Source organism: Rhinoderma darwinii, chromosome 3 (assembly GCF_050947455.1).
Source record: "Rhinoderma darwinii isolate aRhiDar2 chromosome 3, aRhiDar2.hap1, whole genome shotgun sequence".
In the NCBI taxonomy this organism is placed as follows: Eukaryota; Metazoa; Chordata; class Amphibia; order Anura; family Rhinodermatidae; genus Rhinoderma; species Rhinoderma darwinii.
In genome coordinates, this window is record NC_134689.1 from 284307929 (window position 1) to 284330779 (window position 22851).

The 22851-nt window shown below is 45.6% G+C and overlaps 1 protein-coding gene across 5 annotated transcripts in view; it reads right to left on the reverse strand.

Moving 5' to 3' along the window:
- The window catches only part of DMXL2 (Dmx like 2), a 153426-nt gene extending 133938 nt beyond the window's left edge, over positions 1-19488 (reverse strand). For 4 of the 5 annotated variants that reach the window (XM_075858011.1, XM_075858009.1, XM_075858010.1 and 1 more), the window contains exon 1: positions 16302-16714. In XM_075858011.1, coding sequence (XP_075714126.1) covers positions 16302-16388 — 87 coding nt within the window. In that variant the 5' untranslated portion in view covers positions 16389-16714. Of the gene's footprint in view, positions 1-16301; positions 16715-19352 lie in introns of those variants that run through there. The other variant, XM_075858007.1, reaches the window with a different exon arrangement.
- Between the last annotated feature and the right edge of the window lie 3363 nt (positions 19489-22851).

Here is a 22851-nt window from a genome sequence, read left to right on the forward strand (position 1 = left end):
AAAAAAAAAAAACGGAAACTTTACGGAACGGAAACCAACTTCAACAGAAGCATTACCACTGAAACCATTGGTAATGCAACCAGAAGCTATAGTTTCCGTTCATCTGATGAACGGAAACACCAAACGGAACCCGACGCTGACATGAACACAGCCTAATTACACAATCCGAACACTATCGGCAAGAGCAGATGTTTTTTTTACTAAAGAAAGCAAGCCTGTATTATTCATCCACCTCACAGTCAGATCTATTTTTTAAAAGGTCATTTTTAACATCATTCAAGTGTATGTCAGCTATTGAACGCCATTTTACAGTTTTTATATTCAATTAATAAATAGCTTTAGAAATACATTGCATGCTAATTTTGTACTGCCTGTAAGTTACGCTTATATTATAGGCCAGAGCTGAATTCACAACTCTGCTGGCTGCTATTGGGAACAGTCAACAAGCTTATGGACAGACACATCCGTAAGGCAAGGATCACACACACACAGCTTTGATGCAGTTTTTGGCTACGTTTTTTTTATTCAAAGCCATAAGTGGATCCAAAAGGAAGGAACGTTGTGAAGAAAAGACTGATGCATCTCCTTTCTTGTGTCCTCTACTGTGTTTGGCTCAAAACTTTGTGCAAGATCCTGGCCGAACATCTTGTCTGGGCTCCCATAATGCAGTGAAAAATGGGGGAATTTAATAACCACTGCACGCCAGTATTCTGGCTAGGGCTGGGCAATTCATCGAAGAATAATCAAAATTCAGCGCAATAAATTGACGTCATCTTGCGAATTTTGGTTTTATCAATTATTTTCTCCCAGTTTAAACTGTATCTGCATCTTTAGGACGCAGATTCAGTTGAATCCAGAAGGTAGAGCAGGGGACCGCAAGGTCCCTGCTCTACCATTCACGGTTTATCGGTGGACGCTAGGCAGTGACGTCATCGTGCCTGTCTAACCCGAGCTAAACAAACCAGAGGAGCAGAGGGTTCTCCTCCACTCATTATTGGAACGGGCTTAGGGGAGTATGTATATTATTATTTTTATCAGGCACTATTGGGGGCAGCTGTGGGGCCATCATACTGCATGGGGCAGCTATGGGGGACTTTATACTGTGGGGGGTGCAGCTATGGGACAGAAATGAGGGCATTATACGGTGTGAGGGAAGCTATAGTGGCATTATACTGCATGGAAGTCAGTCATGGGGGCATTATACTATGTAGAGGCAGCCATTGGGAAATTATACTGTGGGGAGGGAAGTAATGGGGGCATTATACTGTGTGGAGGGCAGTTATGGGAGGCATTATACGGTATTGAGGACAGTTATAGGGGGCATTGTACTGTTTAATGGCAGCCATGGAGGCATTATACGGTGTGGGGGCAGCTATGGGGGCATTATACTGCATGGAGGGCAACTATAGGTGCATTTTACTGTGTGTAGGCAATTAGAAGGGCATTATAATGTGTGGGGGCAGCTATGGGGCATTGTACTGTGTGGTCAGGGGGTATATTCTATACAGTAGTATACAGCAGGCTCAGCGGATAAATATTAATTGTATTGCATGCAAATAGGGGACGTGGTATGTAAAAAGGGGTGTGGTCTAAATAATCGTTCAATAGCCGTAATCGAGGTTACATGTTCAATTAATCTTGATTTTGATCAGAATTGCCCAGCCCTGATTCTGGCAAAAAAAAAAAGTTGCACATACAGTTGTTTTGCATAAAACTTTGCAACTTTTCCCCATGTTCATCACTATTAAAAATAGGCGTGACATTGTAAATGGGGGTGGAGCCACCAGTGGGCCAGCAACATCATAATTTACGGGTGAAACCGGTTGGCGTAGATTTCACTGTGTAGGCCAATACTGGTCCCCGTATTATCCCCCCTTCTAAATAGAGTAATCCCACCCCAAAAGGCTGCGCCGCAAAGAAGGTCATAAGACACAACACACAAGGAAGAAACGATTCCCGGAGTTAGGATCTTGCCTACGCCGCGACCGGATGTGGAAACCTGGTGGGAGCATTGCAACCACGATCACAAATGGCGTTAAAGAGCCCAAGACGCAACAAATTTATTATGAGCCGCATCTTACTCCATCGGGCTTTAGGCTAAAACTGGCATTTAAAATGGCAGGCTTAGTAATCGTGCCCCACTGACTTTCCTACATCAGATTACAGTACAGTTCCCGGATTGCATTAATAATCAAACATCACACATTCTAAAGTAGAGGTAAATAATATTAAACAATGGGGTAACAACAGTAATAGAATTCTTCATATACATTTGCCGCTACAAGCATGGTCTTCAAACGGAATCAGAATTTCAGAGTGTACCAACTTATCTTCAAAGGAGATATTCCTTGCTGCAGCTGTAATAAGGATATTAGCGGCGTGGTAAATCCATGTAACACTTCTAAGAACTGAGCTTTCCAAGTTAAAAATATCTCTCTGGCAAGAAACCCAAACTTTTAGGTCAAAAGCTACAGATGAATAGAAGGGCACTAATGCGCATCAATGGCAGTATCCTTACGGGTATATTCAAATAGTGCATTTTTGCCATGATTTCTGTGCCAACCGCGGTAAACACACACAGCTCTGCTGCACACGCACACACACACACACACACTCACGCACGCTCTTGCCGCCTACGCTCCTCTTCCTTGCGCCTTCGCGGAACATATGGCCGGAAGCCACCTTCTTACTGTCCGGCAGCGGCTTCCGTTCCACATGAAAATGGCGCCGGATTTTGCTCTACGAACGCAGTTCCCACACAGACAGCGCAAGCTCCTGAGAATGGAACGGCTTTGGTGCGCATTTTGCTGCGCTTTTCTCAATGCTGGGAGATGGTGACATCTCCTCTGAAAAAACGCAGAAATTCAGTCCACTTTCCGCAGCAGGAATTGACATGCTTGCGGTACAAAAAATACGCACCACAGGTCAATTTCTGGTCTGAAATTTTACGCAGAACGTGGATGAGATTTGTTAAATCTCACCCACTTTGCTGTTACTGTATTGTGTGGCGTATTTTCCGTCACGTCAGGACGGAAAATACGCAGCAATTCCGCTACATGTGGTCAAGCCCTTAGACACACTAAGATGAATCCATAGAGTTGGATGAGGCACCATCCTTACCTTTTCTAAAAAAAAAAAAAAAGTCAAGGTACACATACGGTAATCACAAAAATGTGTAAGATACGTTTATGTGGAAATCCAGTACCTCAGGTGATCAGAAGTGCTAGATATCGACCCATACAAAACGCAATCGCTGAAGTGTAATTAATATAGCTAGAGAATGGCGACATTACCCAGGGGCGTAGCAAAGGGGGGGGCAGGCGGGGCATGTGCACTGGGCGCATCTAGGTGGTAGGGAAGGGGGGGGCGCCACAGAGCAGCTGATCGCTGCCCTGTATGTCGGAAGCCTGCAGCAGCTTTAGGAAGAGCCAGGAAATCACGCATCAGCGTTCTGACTGGGGTCTGTGACGTCCAGGGAGTGGACCAGTCCAGACACCTTACCTGTCACCACACCTCACGATGAGGTCAGATGACTCAGGTCAGGGGACTGGTCCACCCCCGTGCTGCACCCTCCCAGCATGTAGGAGGAAGCTCCGCCCACAGCCCGTCCTGATCTGTGATTGTTTGTATGTGTATATGTTACAGAGGGTGTGTGTGTGTGTGTGTGTGTGTGTGTGTGTGTTATCAGAGTGTTATCTGTGGTGTTACATAGGACTGCAGGCAACATCTACTACATTATCTGTAATCAGTTATTACTGTGTTATCTGTGGTGTTACATGGGGCTGCACGTGAAATCTACAACAATATCTGTACTGTGCATATATGTGCCTGTGTGGGTATATATGGGTCTGTTTGTAAATGTGTCTTTTTGCTTCTATATATGTGCCTTTTATGTATTTGTATATGTCCCTGTCTGTGTATTTATCTGCGTGTGTGTGTGTGTGTGTGTGTGTGTGTGTGTGTGTATATATGTGTCTGTACGTCTATATATTTACCTGTATGTATGTACACCGTGTTCCAAATTATTACGCACATTGGATTTAAGTGTCAAACATTTAATTATTAGTTTTTCAATTAAACTCATGGATGGTATTGTGTCTAAGGGTATGTTCACACGCTGAGCCAAAAACGTCTGAAAATACGGAGCTGTTTTCAAGGGAAAACAGCACCTGATTTTCAGACGTTTTTTGACCAACTCACGTTTTTCGCAGCGTTTTTCGGGCCATTTTCGCAGCGTTTTCTCAGCCGTTTTTGGAGCGGTTTTCAATAGAGTCTATGAGAAAACGGCTCCAAAAACGTCCCAAGTGTCCTGCACTTCTTTTGACGAGGCTGTAATTTTACGCGTCGTCTTTTGACAGCTGTCAAACGACAACGCGTAAATTACAGGTTGTCAGCACAGTACGTCGGCAAACCCATTCAAATGAATGGGCAGATGTTTGCCGACGTATTGGAGCCGTATTTTCAGGCGTAAATCGAGGCATAATACGCCTAGTTTACGCCTGAAAATAGGTCGTGTGAACCCAGCCTGAGGGCTCTTTGGATCATTGTAATCAATCTCAGACACCTGTGATAATTAGTTTGCCAGGTGTGCCCAATCAAAGGAAAACTACTTAAGAAGGACGTTCCACATTATTAAGCAGGCCACAGGTTTCAAGCAATATGGGAAAGAAAAAGGATCTCTCTGCTGCCGAAAAGCGTGAAATAGTGCAAGACCTTGGACAAGGTATGAAAACATTTGATATTTCAAGAAAACTTAAGCGTGATCATCGTACTGTGAAAAGATTTGTGGCCGATTCAGAGCATAGACGGGTTCGTTCAGATAAAGGCATAATGAGGAAGGTTTCTGCCAAACAAATTAATAGGATTAGGAGAGCAGCTGCTAAAATGCCATTGCAAAGCAGCAAACAGGTATTTGAAGCCGCTGGTGCCTCTGGAGTCCCGCGAACCTCAAGGTGTAGGATCCTCCAGAGGTTTGCAAGTGTGCATAAAGCTATTATTCGGCCACCCCTAAACAATTCTCACAAGCAGAAACGGTTGCAGTGGGCTCAGAAATACATGAAGACTAATTTTCAAACCGTGTTGTTTACTGATGAGTGCCGTGCAACCCTGGATGGTCCAAATGGATGGAGTAGTGGATGGTTGGTGAATGGCCACCATGTTCCAACAAGGCTGCGACGTCAGCAAGGAGGTGGCGGAGTCATGTTTTGGACTGGAATCATGGGGAGGGAGCTGGTAGGCCCCTTTAAGGTCCCCGACGGTGTGAAAATGACCTCTGCAAAGTATGTAGAGTTTATGACTGACCACTTTCTTCCGTGGTACAAAAAGAAGAACTGTGCCTTCCGTAGCAAAATTATCTTCATGCATGACAATGCACCATCTCATGCTGCAAAGAATACCTCTGTGTCATTGGCTGCTATGGGCATAAAAAGGAGAGAAACTCATGGTGTGGCCCCCATGTTCCCCTGACCTCAACCCTATTGAGAACCTTTGGAGCATCCTCAAGCAAAATATCTATGAGGGTGGGAGGCCGTTCACATCAAAACAGAAGCTCTGGGAGGCTATTCTGACATCCTTCAAAGATATTCAAGCAGAAACTGTCCAAATACTCACAAATTCAATGGATGCAAGAATTGTGAAGGTGATATCAAAGAAGGGGTCCTTTTTTTGATTGAAAGAGCTTTTGATTTCTGTAAATATGACCTCCTGATGCTGCAAATGCAACAAATTACCGTTTTAGTTCTCTTTACAACATTTAAAATGTTTTGATCTCTGTTGTGCATAATAATTTGAAACAGTGCATTTTGAGTTTTTTACTTCTAAAAATCTGTTATCATTAGATTTGTTCAATAAAATTCGCATTATACGCTAACGGTTGATGGCTTGAAGATTATACTGACTGTCATTTGCATCGACTATTTAGGAAAATCAGCGAAAAATAACTTTGGAATAATAATTTGGAACGCGGTGTATATTTGTCTGGATGTCTAAATATCTGTCTTTATGTATGTACAGTATATATGTTCCAGCATGTCCATATATGTGGTTAATTTCTGGTTTGTGTAGAGGGTGGCAATAGAGAGTCCTGCACAGGGCGCCATCCAACCTAATGCCGGCCCTGGCTGTCACCAACACTAGTCAGAAGGAACTCCGCCGCTGCCTGCGCCGCATGACCTTCTCGGCTCCTCCGGTAAGTCACACCAGGCAGAGCGGAGAGTGGTAGCGGTAGGCTACTGCTTTGTTTACAGTGTGGCGCGAAGTACAAGGGGGGGGGGGGGGGAGTATGGCGCTATTTACAAAGGGGCAATGGACTGTGTGTGGCACTATCTACAAGGGGGGCTGTGTGTGGCGCTATCTACAAGGGGGGCTGCGTGTGGCGCTATCTACAAGGGGGGCTGCGTGTGGCGCTATCTACAAGGGGGGCTGCGTGTGGCGCTATCTACAAGGGGGGCTGCGTGTGGCGCTATCTACAAGGGGGGCTGCGTGTGGCGCTATCTACAAGGGGGGCTGCGTGTGGCGCTATCTACAAGGGGGGCTGTGTGTGGCTTCTAATTTATTTTCTTTTACTTTATTGTTATATTACATTATATAACTATATCGCTTGTAAAATGTAGAAATGCTTTTATGCTCGAGTTACATTAAAAAAATTGTGACAAAAAATTACACCTCATTGATTGGTACAGAAAGCAAACATGGTGAGGGGGAAGGAGATGTCGGGGAATAAGTTGGGGGGGGGGGCGCCAATCTGAATCTTTGCCCCGGGTGCAGGAGAACCTAGCTACGCCTCTGCATTACCAAATGACCACCAAGTGGGGATCTGGTCATCCCACCCCCCATCTCCTTCAGGACAATGTGGATAACACACTGAATGACATGCTAAATAGATCAAGTGATGTGGATAGGATTTATAAATCATGAATGTGACAGCCCACTAAAAGAAGATCATTATTTACAGCTGTAATCCAGCAGAACGGGTCACACAATGTCACAGCTTGTCTAGCCAGCTAGAAGGTAATATACAGGCTGGACTAAGAGACCATATACGCTTACCCAGATTCCATGACGTGATGAGGCTTTTTCACAAATGTAATGTGCTGCACATCTATAGACTCAAGGACACACGGAGTGATTCACCAATGATTCTCCCCCTCCTACCCAGACAGCACAGAAGCCATACTTTGTGTTTGTGCATTCAGCAGGTTTTTCCTATTTTACAAGATAGCTTTTCCATAAATCTGTACAAGCATGGACTATATTGTAATGAGGGGGGTAGGGAAACGGACAAGTGAGCCCTAATCTACCCACCACTCTGTCCCTGCCTACTTGCAACGACCCGCCCTAGGCGACGGGGTACAACTGGGCGGCGGTCCCTACGCTCAGTAAGTGCACGAGACAAACAGACAAGGGTACACAAAGCTAAGGGAAATGGGGCAGTTGCCCACGGCAACACCGTGAGCAACAAGAGAGGTGAACGAGCAGAGTCAAACCAGGAGTGTACAAGGTACCAAACGCAGAGCAGGAGAGTAGTCAGTAAGCCGGGGTCAGTATGGAGCAGGATCAAATAGTCAGAAGCTGTAGCTGGGCCAGGAAACCACACGAGAAGAATCACAAGCAAAGGAGGAACAGGAAAGGCAGGTATAAATAGACCGAGGGCGGGAGCTAGCTGAGTCTGGCCAGGCTGCGATAGGCTCTCCCACTCCTAAGCCTGCCAGCCTGAGTGGTAGAAGCTGGAGTCAGTCTCAGACATAGACTCAGGTGCCGACTGATTACCTATAGGCGTTAACCCCGAAGCTGTGCCTGGCAGATCCTTTACACATTATATATATATATATATATATATACATACACACATACACAGTGAAGGAAATAAGTATTTGATCCCTTGCTGATTTTGTACGTTTGCCCACTGTCAAAGACATGAACAGTCTAGAATTTTTAGGCTAGGTTAATTTTACCAGTGAGAGATAGATTATATAAAAAAAAAAAAAAAAAAAGAAAAATCACATTGTCAAAATTATATATATTTATTTGCATTGTGCACGGAGAAATAAGTATTTGATCCCTTTGGCAAACAAGACTTAATACTTGGTGGCAAAACCCTTGTTGGCAAGCACAGCAGTCAGACGTTTTTTGTAGTTGATGATGAGGTTTGCACACGTTAGATGGAATTTTGGCCCACTCCTCTTTGCAGATGATCTGTAAATCATTACGATTTCGAGGCTGTCGCTTGGCAACTCGGATCTTCAGCTCCCTCCATAAGTTTTCGATGGTATTAAGGTCTGGAGACTGGCTAGGCCACTCCATGACCTTAATGTGCTTCTTTTTGAGCCACTCCTTTGTTGCCTTGGCTGTATGTTTCGGGTCATTGTCTTGCTGGAAGACCCAGCCACGAGCCATTTTTAATGTCCTGGTGGAGGGAAGGAGGTTGTCACTCAGGATTTGACGGTACATGGCTCTATCCATTCTCCCATGGATGCGGTGAAGTAGTCCTGTGCCCTTAGCAGAGAAACACCCCCAAAACATAATGTTTCCACCTCCATGCTTGACAGTGGGAACGGTGTTCTTTGGGTCATAGGCAGCATTTCTCTTTCCTACAAACACGGCGAGTTGAGTTAATGCCAAAGAGCTCAATTTTAGTCTCATCTCACCTCAGCACCTTCTCCCAATCACTCTCAGAATCATCCAGATGTTAATTTGCAAACTTCAGACGGGCCTGTACATGTGCCTTCTTGAGCAGGGGGACCTTGCGGGCACTGCAGGATTTGAATCCATTACGGCGTAATGTGTTACCAATGGTTTTCTTGGTGACTGTGGACCCAGCTGCCTTGAGATCATTAACAAGTTCCCCCCGTGTAGTTTTCGGCTGAGCTCTCACCTTCCTCAGGATCAAGGATACCCCACGAGGTGAGATTTTGCATGGAGCCCCAGATCAATGTCTATTGACAGTCATTTTGTATGTCTTCCATTTTCTTACTATTGCACCAACAGTTGTCTCCTTCTCACCCAGCGTCTTACTTATGGTTTTGTAGCCCATTCCAGCCTTGTGCAGGTCTATGATCTTGTCCCTGACATCCTTAGAAAGCTCTTTGGTCTTGCCCATGTTGTAGAGGTTAGAGTCAGACTGATTCATTGAGTCTGTGGACAGGAGTCTTTTATACAGGTGACCATGTAAGACAGCTGTCTTTAATGCAGGCACCAAGTTGATTTGGAGCGTGTAACTGGTCTGGAGGAGGCTGAACTCTTAATGGTTGGTAGGGGATCAAATACTTATTTCTCTGTGCACAATGCAAATAAATATATATCATTTTGACTATGTGATTTTCTGTTTTTAAATATAATCTATCTCTCACTGGTAAAATGAACCTAGCCTAAAAATTCTAGACTGTTCATGTCTTTGACAGTAGGCAAACTTACAAAATCAGCAAGGGATCAAATACTTATTTCCTTCACTGTATATATTCTGAAGGTAGAAGGCTGCATTCACACTGGGCAGATACAATGCATAAATGTCCGCTGCGGAAAACTGCACGTAAAATAAAAACAACCCACATACTTACCCTCTGACGTCATGCAGACCGGCCTCCTGGGATGACGTTTTATCCCATGTGACTGCTGCAGCCTGTAAAGGCCAGTCCTTATTTATACATTTCGAGGAGGCCGGCCTGGACGAAGAAACACAGAATTCCAGGTAAGTATAGGATTTTGTTTTCTGTGTTGTATTTTTTTTGCGATGGAATCGCTGCTTTTCTGCCGCAAAAAAACACATTGCTATTTTTTGCCGGTTTTACCTCCCCATTGAATTCAATGAGGGAAAACCCGACACAAAGGTAGCGATTACGCAAATACTATTGACATGCTGCGGATTAAAAACTGCACGGCATGTCAATTTCTGAGCGTTATTTTCTGCTCATCATTTACGTAGTGTGTGGATGAGATTTGTTCAAATTGCATCCACTTTGCTGCTACTGTATTGTAGAAATTGCGGTGCGGAAAATCTACAGTATTTACGCTATGTGTGAACTTACCTTTACAGTAGCAGCAAAGTGGAGGAGTTTTCAACAAATCTCATCCAAATGCTGCGGAAAAATCAACGGAGAAAACATTCATAAATTGACCAGTGGTGCAGATTCTCTTATCTGCCGTATGTCAATTTAATTTCACTTTTGTTGCGGTTTTTCCCCATTGAGTTAAATGGGGAGGTAAACACTGCAACAAATTGTAAATCTGAAAAAAAACAAAACAGAAAAAAACAGCCCTTTTTCTTGTTTAACCCGTTAGTGACCGGCCCATAGGGTTTCTACGTCGGCCACTAACGGGCTTTATTCTGATGAAATAGACTTTTTACGTCGCGGCATCGGAATAAGTAAACAGAGCAGGGAGCTGTCAAATCTCCCTGCTCTCAGCTGCCAGAGGTAGCGGAGGGTGAGATCGATATTAGTATCGATCTCACCCGTTTAACCCCTCAGATGCGGTGCTCAATAGTGTGCACCGCATCTGAGTGGTTTTGGAGAGAGGGAGGGAGCTCCCTCTCATCCCACTGACACCCGGCGATACGATCGCCAAGTGTCTGTGTCTCCGATGGCAGCCGGGGGCCTAATAAAAGGCCCCCAGGTCTGCCTGTAGTGAATGCCTGCTAGATCATGCCGCAGGCATGACCTAGCAGATGCCTGTCCGTTTTACACGGACAGGCATAATACACTGCAATACAGAAGTATTGCAGTGTATTATAAATGTGATCGGACCATCGCATAGTGAAGTCCCCTAATGGGAGTAGTAAAAAATAAAAAATAAATTAAAAACCCACTTTTTCCCCTTACAAATTGCTTTATTATTAACAAACAAAATAAAGTAAAAAAGTTACACATATTTGGTATCGCCGCATCCGTAACGACCCCAACTATAAACTTATTACATCATTTAACCCGCACGGTGAACGTCGTAAAAAATAAAATAAAACATCCAAAAATTGCTGTTTTCTTTGAATCCAGCCTTAAAAAAAAATGTGACAAAAAGTGATCAAAAAGTCGTATCTACTCCAAAATGGTACCGATAAAAACTGCAAGTCGTCCCGCAAAAAAAAAAGCCCTCCTACAACTGCATCGGCGAAGAAATAAAACCGTTACGGCTCTTCAAATATGGAGACACAAAAACAAATAATTTTGAAAAAAAAAAAAAAGTGTGTAAAAGTAGTAAAACATACAAAAACTATATAAATTTGGTATCGTTGCAATCGTAACAACCCGCTGAATAAAGTTATTGTGTTATTTATACCACACGGTAAACAGCGTAAATTTAGGACGCAAAAAAGTGTGGCAAAATTTCAGATTTTTTTCTATTCCCCCCCAAAAAAAGTTAATAAAAGTTAATCAATAAATTCTATGTACCCCAAAATAGTGCTATTAAAAAATACAACTTGTCCCGCAAAAAACAAGACCTTATACAGCTATGTCGACGAAAAAATAAAATAAGTGTATAGCTCTTTGAATGAGACGATGGAAAAACGTAAAAAAATGGCTTGGTCATGAACTTCTAAAATAGGCTGGTCATTAAGGGGTTAAATTTAATTAAAAAGTCCATACTTCCCTGGCGTTGTCATAGTGACTGCTCCTTATTCCCGCGGCTCTACGACATGCTGCTGGCCTCCTGAGATGACATTTCATCCCATGTGACTGCCAATCACAGGCTGTAGCGGTCACATGGGCTGCAGCGTCATCCCGGGGGGCCGGGCTGCAGAGACTAGAGGGACGCGTCGCTATGACACCAGTGAAGTTAAACATTGACTTTTTCTGCTCTGCTTTCCACAATTTGGTGCGGTTTTTCAGACAGAATTCCCTGCGGGTTCTATGTCGGATACGCTGCACACTTTTCCATACAATATCCGAACTGTGTGAACATGTCCTTACTGGTCATCTTCATTAAGCCGTCAATAAGTGGTTTACACGTAAAACTATCTAAAGCTTTGTCACATGCGTCTCCATGCCCACAATAAAGGGAAAGGCTCTCTGGAATAGATCCGATGTAGGAATAGATATACGTAGAGGAGCAGAGCGATGGTGCGGAGGTGGCTCTATTCCATATGCTGATATAAAGATACCAGAATAGGATATAATCCAGGGAGCCTCATTGTTCTCTTCAGGTGGACAGCCAGATGACAAAATACAGACGCACCCTTATTAGATCATAGAAGGGAAGAAATATCTCCGATCAGACAAATGTTCTCATATTTATTAAATATCTATACAGCCATCTGATTGGTACAACTGTATTTTTACATCGGCCCATATGGAAACGTGGCATCTGACTGACAGGTAGCTGGGGGCCGCCATTTTTAAGCATGTGATGTTTTCCACATATCGAACAAATTGTCCTATCACCAAAGGCATAAAAGACTTTCTAGAAAAAAATAAGCAGTAGAAAAGTTCCCCCAGCACATTATCTTGTGGGTAATTCAGTTATGTCGATCCAATGACAAAGCATGAACCTAAAGGAGGCAAATGTGAGTGAGCCACCAAGCCAACAGATTTCAGTCACCAAGGAGTTAAATGTTGGTTTTATGAATGAAGGCATGACTTTTTTGATAAACCGGAGCAAAGACGTTAAACCGGCATTATATGCGAACGTTAGGTGCCATTTTAAAGGCCATGTAAACCTTTGAACACTTCTATATATAAAAAAATAAATAAAACAATGTATCATGTTATTTTAAGCAACTATGTAATTGTTTTTTTATTAAAAAATGTTTTTTTACTTTTTGAGATACAGCTTCTATGGATCCCCCGGTATCGATCATATCTAAGTTATGAACTTAGATGTGATCGATAACAGGTGGGTCAGCTGCTGTCACCGAAGCCGTCAGTCCCGCTGACCTGACGGATTCAAGTTTGAGCGCAAGATACAGCTTCTATGTATCCAGGATAAAACCACACCAATTCCTGCATTTATTACTGCAGAAAATAGTGCGGACTTTGTTGCGTTTTTTTAGAGACTGTGAGATGGCGACATCTCCACTGAAAAACGCAGGAATTCAGTTCACTTTCCGCAGCAGGAATTGACATGCTGTGGAATGAAAAATCTGCACCGCAGGTGAATTTCTGGCCTGAAATTTTCTGCAGCGTGTGGATGACAAATGTTCATTCACACCCACTTTGTTGCTACTGTATTCCGCTGCGGATTTTCCGTCCGCAATTCGAAAAGTGAAAAAAAAAAAACTCAGAAATTCCGGCGATTTAGTAAGACTGGTGTTCACATGCCAGTCTTAAGCATGGGGGACGGAAAACCTGCAGATTTTACATGCGGAAATCTCCATGTGGATGAGATTTGAAGAAATCTCGCCCACATGCTGCGGAACATTTTACAATTTGCCCTATTTTCGGTCTTTAAAAAATGGTAAAGCGGTCATAAGCTTGCTGGCCCTGCCCCCTTCCTGATTAACTTTGCCCACTTTCCGTACCACTTTTCAAAGGAGACCGGATAAGACAAAAGTTGCACATTTTAGCGCAATTATGGCGAAGGCCTGTTAATAAATTTCCCCTAAGGTTGTATTCACATGGGCAGGTTTGGCGCAGAAGTTTCTGTGACTGAGAATCCATACATCTGAACGGGGTTGTTTCTGAAGCATGTGCATTGATTTCTGCCCGCCACATTCATTGCCACACGTGCACATACCGTCAGTAGTGATCCTTCACCTTCAGGTAGGATAGACTGATGAGTCCTCTCCTGTATGTAGCCATCTAATGACAGGTTACTGAGGTAGTCCAACTGGCTTCTGAGGTTGACAATATTTTGACCTCCTCTAACGGATAGCATCATCCACATACAATGGAATACACACACTCATCGATCAACTAAGCCCTTGGTGACAATCCCTAAGGCTACGTTCAGACGAGCGTATATGTAGCCCGTGTGACGGCCATTAAAACAATGTACTTCAATGGGGCCGTTCACACGATTGCTGTTTCAACAGAGAGTGTGAAGGGTCCGTGAAAAAAATAGGACATGTCCGATTTTACTGCGTGTCACGCATCTCTCTATAGACTCGTCTACGGGGGATCCATGACAACGCGCCCGTACGGGTGCAACTCGGACACAGTTTTTCACATCCGAGGTTAGCTACGTTGTCTTCATATATCCTTAGACTACATTCAGACGAGCATGTCCGATTTGCGCGTGTAAAAAGCGGAGTATTTCCTACATTTCATGTGATTTCTTTGCAACTGATGCATGAAAGACGGGCAAGATACTGCTGGTTTCTGTGCCCTGTCCGTGGTTTTCACGCACCCTCAGACTTCAGTGGGCGACTAGGTGCACAAAAACGCACCAATACAGGGCATGCAGTGAGTTTCACACAACGGACACTGGCTGTGTGAAAAGTCACGTATGTCTGAATAGCCCCATTGAAACGCATTGTTCCGTGTTCTGTCAGTTATTTCAACGCACAGCACACGAGGAACACGCTCGTCTGAATGAGCCCTAAGGCCTTGTTCCCATGGTGCAAATAAGCTGCAGATTTTGAATGTATTTTTTAAGCCGAAGGCCTCATTCACACGACAGGGTCCGAGTGTCGGCTGGGAAAATCGTCCGTTTTTCCCGGCCGGTTTGCATTCGGTTTGCATCCGTTCCGGGCCGAGTTGCCGTTTATACTGGCCGATTTGCATCCGTTTTTTTCCCTGTCCGTTTTAAAATCGGATGAATTTCATTTAAATTTGTTGCCAAACACAGCCCTTTGTAGATAATGCCACAGCCCCCCTGCAGGCGATGCCACACAGCCCCCTGCAGGCGATGCCACACAGCCCCCTGCAGGCGATGCCACACAGCCCCCTGCAGGCGATGCCACCCAGCCCCCTGCAGGCGATGCCACCCAGCCCCCTGCAGGCGATGCCACCCAGCCCCCTGCAGGCGATGCCACCCTGCCCCCTGCAGGCGATGCCACCCTGCCCCCTGTAGGTGATGCCACCCAGCCCCCTGTAGGTGATGCCACCCAGCCCCCTGTAGGTGATGTCACCAAGTCCCCTGTAGGTGATGCCACACAGCCCCCTGTAGGTTGCACCCATCCCCCCCCCCTTCCAGGAGAAGTCACTCACTTCAAAGTCCATATATGGACAGTGTAGTCACTCACTTCTCCTGTAGCGGAATCCCCGGCCATAGAGTCGGGGATTCCGCTGCAGAAGTGAGTGACTTCGCTGTGTCCATATATGGACAGGGTGTGGACGCGCACTTCTCCTGTAGCGGAATCCCCGGCCGGGGATTGGGGATTCCGACTCCTACAGGGAGCAAAAAAAGACCCTCCTCTTCCTCCTCACATGCACTCTGCACTGTGAGGAGGAGGAGGAGGAGAGAGTGCGCGAGCGACGGTAGACCCGGCCATCACTCGGGACTTCTATGGGGGCCGGGCACCCGGCTGAAAATAGGGCATGTCCCATTTTTTGACGGCCGTCAAAAAAATCGGTCGTGTGAATAGCCCCATTAGGGGTCTATTATTCCTAATGCAGCCGGGTGCCGGCCGATTTATGAACGGCCGGCACCCAGCCGGGAAACCCTGTCGTGTGAATCCCGCCTAAACCAGAATTGGATCCAGGAGAGAAGACCTATAAGGTCTTCCTTTATATATTTCTTCTGTATAGGTTCTTTTCCTGGTTTTGGAATAAGAAAATACATGTAAAATCTGCACTGTGTGAACAAGGCCTTACTTGTTTACAAGTGCTCTGGGAACTTTCTTCGCACTCGGTTGAATTGAGGACGCTATTGGGAGGTGAGGCAATACCACTTCAATTTGTAGACATGGACTGGAAGAATAAAAACAGCTATCGCCAGGTGCACATCATAGAGATGACACTTTATCTATGAACAGATGTGGAGCATGTCCGTACACTTTGCACCATGACAATATACAGTGACTGAGCAGATCTATCAGCCCCAACCAATCTTTGCAATACAATTGCTGTAACAATTATTGCTAATAGTTGCATGGAGTCCATAACCTTTACATCAGTGACGTCACTACTGCCAGCGCTGTGGAGGCTCTATGTACCTGTTCCCGGCAGCTCATCACTACACTGCAGATATGATCAGGTCTGCCCTCCCCAGCAATCCTCTCCTCATGACTGAGCACATCCAGACCCCAGGCCCGCAGCAGCTCGGTGTCCCCATTCATCGCAGTGCATTCTAATCATTATTATTAGTGGTGATTATAACGTGAGCACAGCAGCAGGGGGAATCCCAGGCGGGGGGAGGGGAGAGCTGCATCTACCACATAATAACAAGCCTGTCATCTCGCAGGAAAGCCCCTGCAATCCGGAATCCCTTACCGTGAAGGGGACGTCATTGACACTGCCCACTGAGTAGCAGTTATCCCCGGGGTTGACGGCTCCGGTGAGCACCTGGTGCAGATGCATGGTCGGGTGTGTGGAAGGCTTTTACTTCAGTGATGGACGTGGACTTCTCTGCTCCAGTGCTGTCCCTCCATATAATGTAGAGGCCCCGCTCTTTCCCCGGCCTTAGCTGCGTCTTCTCCTGCCGCTCATTCTCAGGTGTTTGGCCAGCGGCCCCCCTTCTCCATGACCCGGGAGAGTGTGCAGCGTTCTCTCTGTGCTAGTCTGTTCCTTCCCGGATGCTGCTCCCGTGATGGCCGGGCTATGTGAGGAGCGGGGATCCCGGCTGATGGGCAGGGAGAAGGCGCGTCCACTGAAGGCGTGTTCACCAGAGAGGACGCGGGACTGCGCAAACGTGCCCGCCGCTCTCCTCTATCCCTTTCATCTCCTGCGGCTTTCCCTGTCCCCACCCGCTGCGTCCTGTCCTCCCTGAATCCCCCCTCACTGATTCCTCTTCTCCCTCCCCTAACTGTATAGTCTCCCTGTATCCCCCACACTGTCCCTGTCCTCAGTACATCCCTTTCCCTAACTATATACCCCCCTGTATCCCCTTCACTGACCCTGTCCTCCTAATATCCCCTCTCCCTCACTGCCCCCCTGTATAGTTATCGTTATATCTTATCACTGTCCCTGTATCCCTCTTCACTGTTTCTGTATCTACCCTTACTTTCCCTATATATTCCCTTTACTGTCCCTGTATCTTCCCTTCACTGTCCCTGTATCTCCTCTTCACTGTCCCTATATCTATCTTCCCTTTACTGTCCCTGTATCTTCCCTTTACTGTCCCCGTATCTCCCCTTCACTGTCCCTGTATCTTCCCTCCACTGTCCTTGTATCTCCTCTTTACTCTCCTTGTATCTCCTCTTTACTGTCCTTGTATCTCCCCTTTACTGTCCCTGTATCTTGTATCTTCCCTTTACTGTCCCTGTATCTTCGCTTTATACTGTCCCTGTATCTCCCCTCCACTGTCCCTGTATGTCCCCCTCCACTGTCCCTGTATCTCCACTGTCCCTGTATATCCCCTCCACTGTCCCTGTATCTCCACTGTCCCTGTATCTCCACGGTCCCTGTATCTCCCCTCCACTGTCCCTGTATCTCCCCTCCACTGTCCCTGTATCTCCCCTCCACTGTCCCTGTATCTCCCCTCCACTGTCCCTGTACCTCCCCTCCACTGTCCCTGTACCTACCCTCCACTGTCTCTGTATCTCCCCTCCACTGTCCCTGTATCTCCCCTCCACTGTCCCTGTATCTCCCCTCCACTGTCCCTGTATGTCCCCTCCACTGTCCCTGTATGTCCCCTCCACTGTCCCTGTATGTCCCCTCCACTGTCCCTGTATGTCCCCTCCACTGTCCCTGTATGTCCCCTCCACTGTCCCTGTATGTCCCCCTCCACTGTCCCTGTATCTCCCCTCCACTGTCCCTGTATCTCCCCTCCACTGTCCCTGTATCTCCACTGTCCCTGTATCTCCCCTCCACTGTCCCTGTATCTCCACTGTCCCTGTATCTCCCCTCCACTGTCCCTGTATCTCCCCTCCACTGTCCCTGTATGTCCCCTCCACTGTCCCTGTATGTCCCCTCCACTGTCCCTGTATGTCCCCTCCACTGTCCCTGTATCTCCCCTCCACTGTCCCTGTATCTCCCCTCCACTGTCCCTGTATGTCCCCTCCACTGTCCCTGTATGTCCCCTCCACTGTCCCTGTATCTCCCCTCCACTGTCCCTGTATCTCCCCTCCACTGTCTCTGTATCTCCCCTTCACTGTTCCTGTATCTTCCCTTCACTGTTCCTGTATCTTCCCTTCACTGTTCCTGTATCTTCCCTTCGCTGTTCCTGTATCTCCCCTCCGCTGTTCCTGTATCTCCCCTCCGCTGTTCCTGTATCTTCCCTTCACTGTTCCTGTATCTTCCCTTCACTGTTCCTGTATCTCCCCTCCGCTGTTCCTGTATCTTCCCTTCACTGTTCCTGTATCTTCCCTTCACTGTTCCTGTATCTCCCCTCCGCTGTTCCTGTATCTCCCCTCCGCTGTTCCTGTATCTCCCCTCCGCTGTTCCTGTATCTTCCCTTCACTGTTCCTGTATCTCCCCTCCGCTGTTCCTGTATCTTCCCTTCACTGTTCCTGTATCTCCCCTTCACTGCCCTTGTATCTACTCTTTACTGTCCCTTTATACAAAAGAGAAGAAAGGGAGCATGAAAGCCATTTAGTAAGAATAAACGGCTTTATTGATCACATAGTTACACACATAGAAAAAGTTTAAAAAGGACAAGAGGACTCTATAACGTTCCAGTGTAAGCATGAATGGCAGACTCCCTATGGCATATAAGGGAATGTAACAAACGATCTAGGAAATAAGTATGGGGTATAAGTGGTGAAGATAATAATGTTATGTTCTAGTTAGCATACCTTGTCTTTATACATGTAGTACATACGGATAGACAGAACTAGAGTCAAGTGCTAGTAGCAAGTAACAGTTAGGCCTGATGCACACGACCGTGTTCGGTCCGTGATATACGGTCCGCATGTCGGCCGCTTGTCCCGGACCGTACAAAGTACAGGGAGCCGGGCTCCTAGCATCATACTTATCTATGACGCTAGGTGTCACTGCCTATCCACGTAACTACTGTCACACACTAAAACATGATTACAGTACGGGACAGTAGTTCCGCGGACAGGCAGTGACCCCTATCGTCATAGATAAGTGTGATGCTAGGAGCCCGACTCCCTGCACTGTGTTCGGTCCGGGACATGCAGCCGACATGCGGACCGTATATCACGGACCGAACACGGTCGTGTGCATGGGGCCTCAGTCAAAGGACTGATAAATCCACCCTTCCCCCTTACTTCCAGAAAGTCTTACCCATTTGAAGTTAGTAGGAGAGTCTGACAAACGTGCGGTGAACCCCAACGCGCGTTTCGCGGTATGCTTCCTCAAGGGGTATACAGTGTCTAATAAATGACAGCCTTAAATAGGGTGAAACACATGTGTACTGACTGTTTGTTGGTTCAAGGAGATCTCGGCACATGTCTCCTGCCAAAACTGGAAGTGAGGCATGCCCCACTTCCAGCCCCCAGCGCACATCCAAGATCCCTGACGCGTACAGGGATCCCGGACATGCGCAGTGAGCTATGGGGGGGCGGGAATGGGGCTGGCCGCACATCGGCAACGTAAAGCAAGACTGCGCACCTCATTGGACAAGAAACAAAGAGAGGAGGAGAGGGTAGGTGTTAATATCCCAAACGTCAATTACAGCCCAAAGTAGATGCCGATATCCAAAGTTTTTCCCCATAACTTAAAATCAATCTAATAACGACTCGAATATGTAAACATACAATAATAAATAGAATCGTTTATATGTGGCAAAATTATTAAAAGAAGAAATATTAAAAGACGGTCATTGACTCATTATAAATGGTGATATGAACTATAGTGTATTAAGACTAATAATGTAGTGCTATGCCTGCAAATTAGATACGAGGAAGAGCTTATCTCCCATAAAGAAGAAAAATAGTTGCAGTGTTGTATTAAATTATATACATAAACAACGTGCACAATATTTAAACCCTATAAATAATGATAGAAATTGTAAAAAATTATTTAAAAAAAATTATATATAAGATTACTGTGGGGCATGGAGCTTGTGACAGCCCATGTCCAACAGGAAAAGCAATACCAAAAAGTGATAGGAGAGAAAGAGAGGGGCGTAATTAAAGGCTATTGGTCCATAGGGACACATATTGAGAAATAGATACATAAATAACATTTCCGTCTTCTCCATCCGTATTTCTGAAAAAATCCAAGTCAGAGTTTCAAATTCTTATCAAGAAAGGCTGTCAGGAAGGGTCGTACATCAAATACCTATATGACATAATAAAAGACACAAAATTAAGAATCTAATTAAAAACATATGGTGGTAGGGAATTTAGAGGAACGGGGCAAAATTCAATTGTTCGTTAAGGCCACCAGGCGTCATATATCCCAGCTTGACAATCCACATGCATTCTTTTTGGGCCAGAACCTTCCTCAAATTACCCCCTCTGATGCCACAATGTATGCGGTCAATTCCGCCGATCCTAAGAGAATTAGGACTACAGCCGTGATATTGTTTAACCCCTTCCCGACATTTGACGTACATGTACGTCATGGAAAGCATTGACTTCCCGCAAAATGCCGTACATGTACGTCAAACGTTTGGCACCGGCTCAGAAGCTGAGTCGGTGCCATCATCGTCGGATCTCAGCTGTATCTTACAGCTGACATCCGACTGTAACGGCGGGGACCGAAATTAGCTTCGATCCCCGCCATTAACCCCTTAAGTGCAGCGCTTAAACGCGATCGCTGCACTTAAGGTGTTTGCAGCTCATCGGAGCCCCAGCAATGAAATTGCCGGGGTTCCGGTGGCTGCAATGGCAACCGGAGGCCTAATACTGGCCTCCCGGTCTGCCTAGCACCGAAGCCGGTCAAGATCCGCCCGATGGCGGAGCCTGATCGGCTTCCGTAGCTGCCGGCAAGATGGCGCCGGGTCAGGAGCTGATCCGGCGTCATCAGCGGTGGAGGTCAGCTGTACTGTACAGCTGACATCCACCTGTAACGGCAGGAACCGGAGCTAGCTCCGATCCCTGCCATTAACCCCTTCGATGCAGCAATCGAAAGCGATTGCTGCATCGTAGCGGTTACTAGCAGATCGCCAGCCCTGACAGGCAATCGGGACTGGCGACTGCTGTTATGGCAACAGGAGACAGAATGGTCTCCTGCTCTGCCATTACGGAAGCCGATTTAGGCCCCGCCGGGAGGCGAAGCCTAAACGGCTTGCTGTCAGTGAATGACTGACAGATCTAATACATTGCACTACATAGGTAGTGCAATGTATTAGAAAAAAAAAAATCTGACCGTTGGACCTTCAAGTCCCCTAGTGGGACTTGAGAAAAAGTGTAAAAAAAAGTATAAAAAAGTGTAAAAAAAAAGTGCAAAAAATAAAAGTTTGAAAACAATAAAAGTTTCAAGTAATCAAATAAAACACAATCCCCCTTTTACTCTTATCAAGTCCTTTATTATTGAAAAATAATAATAAACCATATGTATTTGGTATCGTAACGACCGGAGGTATCAAAATATTATATTATTTATTGCACGCGGTGAACAGCGTAAAAAAAACCTGTAAAAAACGTTACCAGTTTCTGTTTTTTGGTCACTTTGCCCTACAAATATTACAATAAAAAGTGATCAAAAAGTCGCACGTATCCAAAAATGGTACCTATAAAAACTATAGCTCGTCCCGCAAAAAACAAGCCCTCATACACCTCCGTCGACAAAAAAATTAAAAAGTTATGGTTCTCACAACTTGGCGACAGAAAAAATACATTCTTTTTACAAAAGTAATTTTATTGTGCAAAAAGTTTTAAAACATAAAAAAGTGCTATAAATTAGGTATCGCCGGAATCGTACTGACCCGCAGAATAAAGTTAACATGTAGTTTATAACGCATGGTGAACGCTGTATAAAAAAAACGAAAAAAGCTGTGCCAGAATTGCGTTTTTTTGTTTACCTGGCATCCCAAAAAATAGGATAAAAGGTGATCAAAAAGTCGCATGTACCCAAAAATGGTACCAATAATAACTACAGCTCGTCCCGCAACAAACCAGCCCTCATACCGCTACGTCTATGAAAAAATAAAATTAGTTATGGCTCCAATAAGTCAGGAAATAAAAAAATATGCAGTTGTGCCCGAGGGGAACATTTCTTCAGTTTCAAGAGGCGATTTATCAAGGACCTAAAATTAGGGAACCAGGAAGGGGAGAGCCCAAACATATCCGCTGGAAGCGAGGGCGCCCGTATTATACCAGGACAACACTTTGCCAGCAAAATTCCCCAAACTACAAAGGCGCGGAGTGTGGACCAAAGAAATGACACCATTTATCAGTGCGACACCGGCCTGTGCAGAAAGGATTGCTTCACAGCGTAACACACATCTATGGATTTTTTTTTTTTTTTTTATACCACCTGACTATGCCCCTTATATACTCCGCCCCGCTTACATGTACCCCCACATTATAAAACACCAGCAATACTCAAACAAATATAGTGCCAAGCAAAATCCGCTCTCCAAAAGCCAAATGGTGCTCCCTCGGCCCTGAACCCTGCAGCGTCCCCAAACAGCAGTTTCCTTCAACATATATGGCATCGTCATACCCGGGAGAACCCTTTTAACAATTTTTGGGGTGTGTGTCTTCAGCGTCATAAGCTGGGCATGACATATTTGCCACTGAATGGCATATCTAGGGAAAAATATACATTTTTAATTTGCACCATCCACAGCGCATTCATTTATGGAAAAGACATGGGTGAAAATGCTCACTACACCCCTTAATAAATGCCTTGAGGGGTGCAGTTCCATAGTGGGGGTCACTTATCAGGGGTTTCTTTTTATTATTTCACATCTGAGCGTCTGCAGTTGTGAACCAATACTTTGTAAATCGCCAAATTAGGCCTCCAC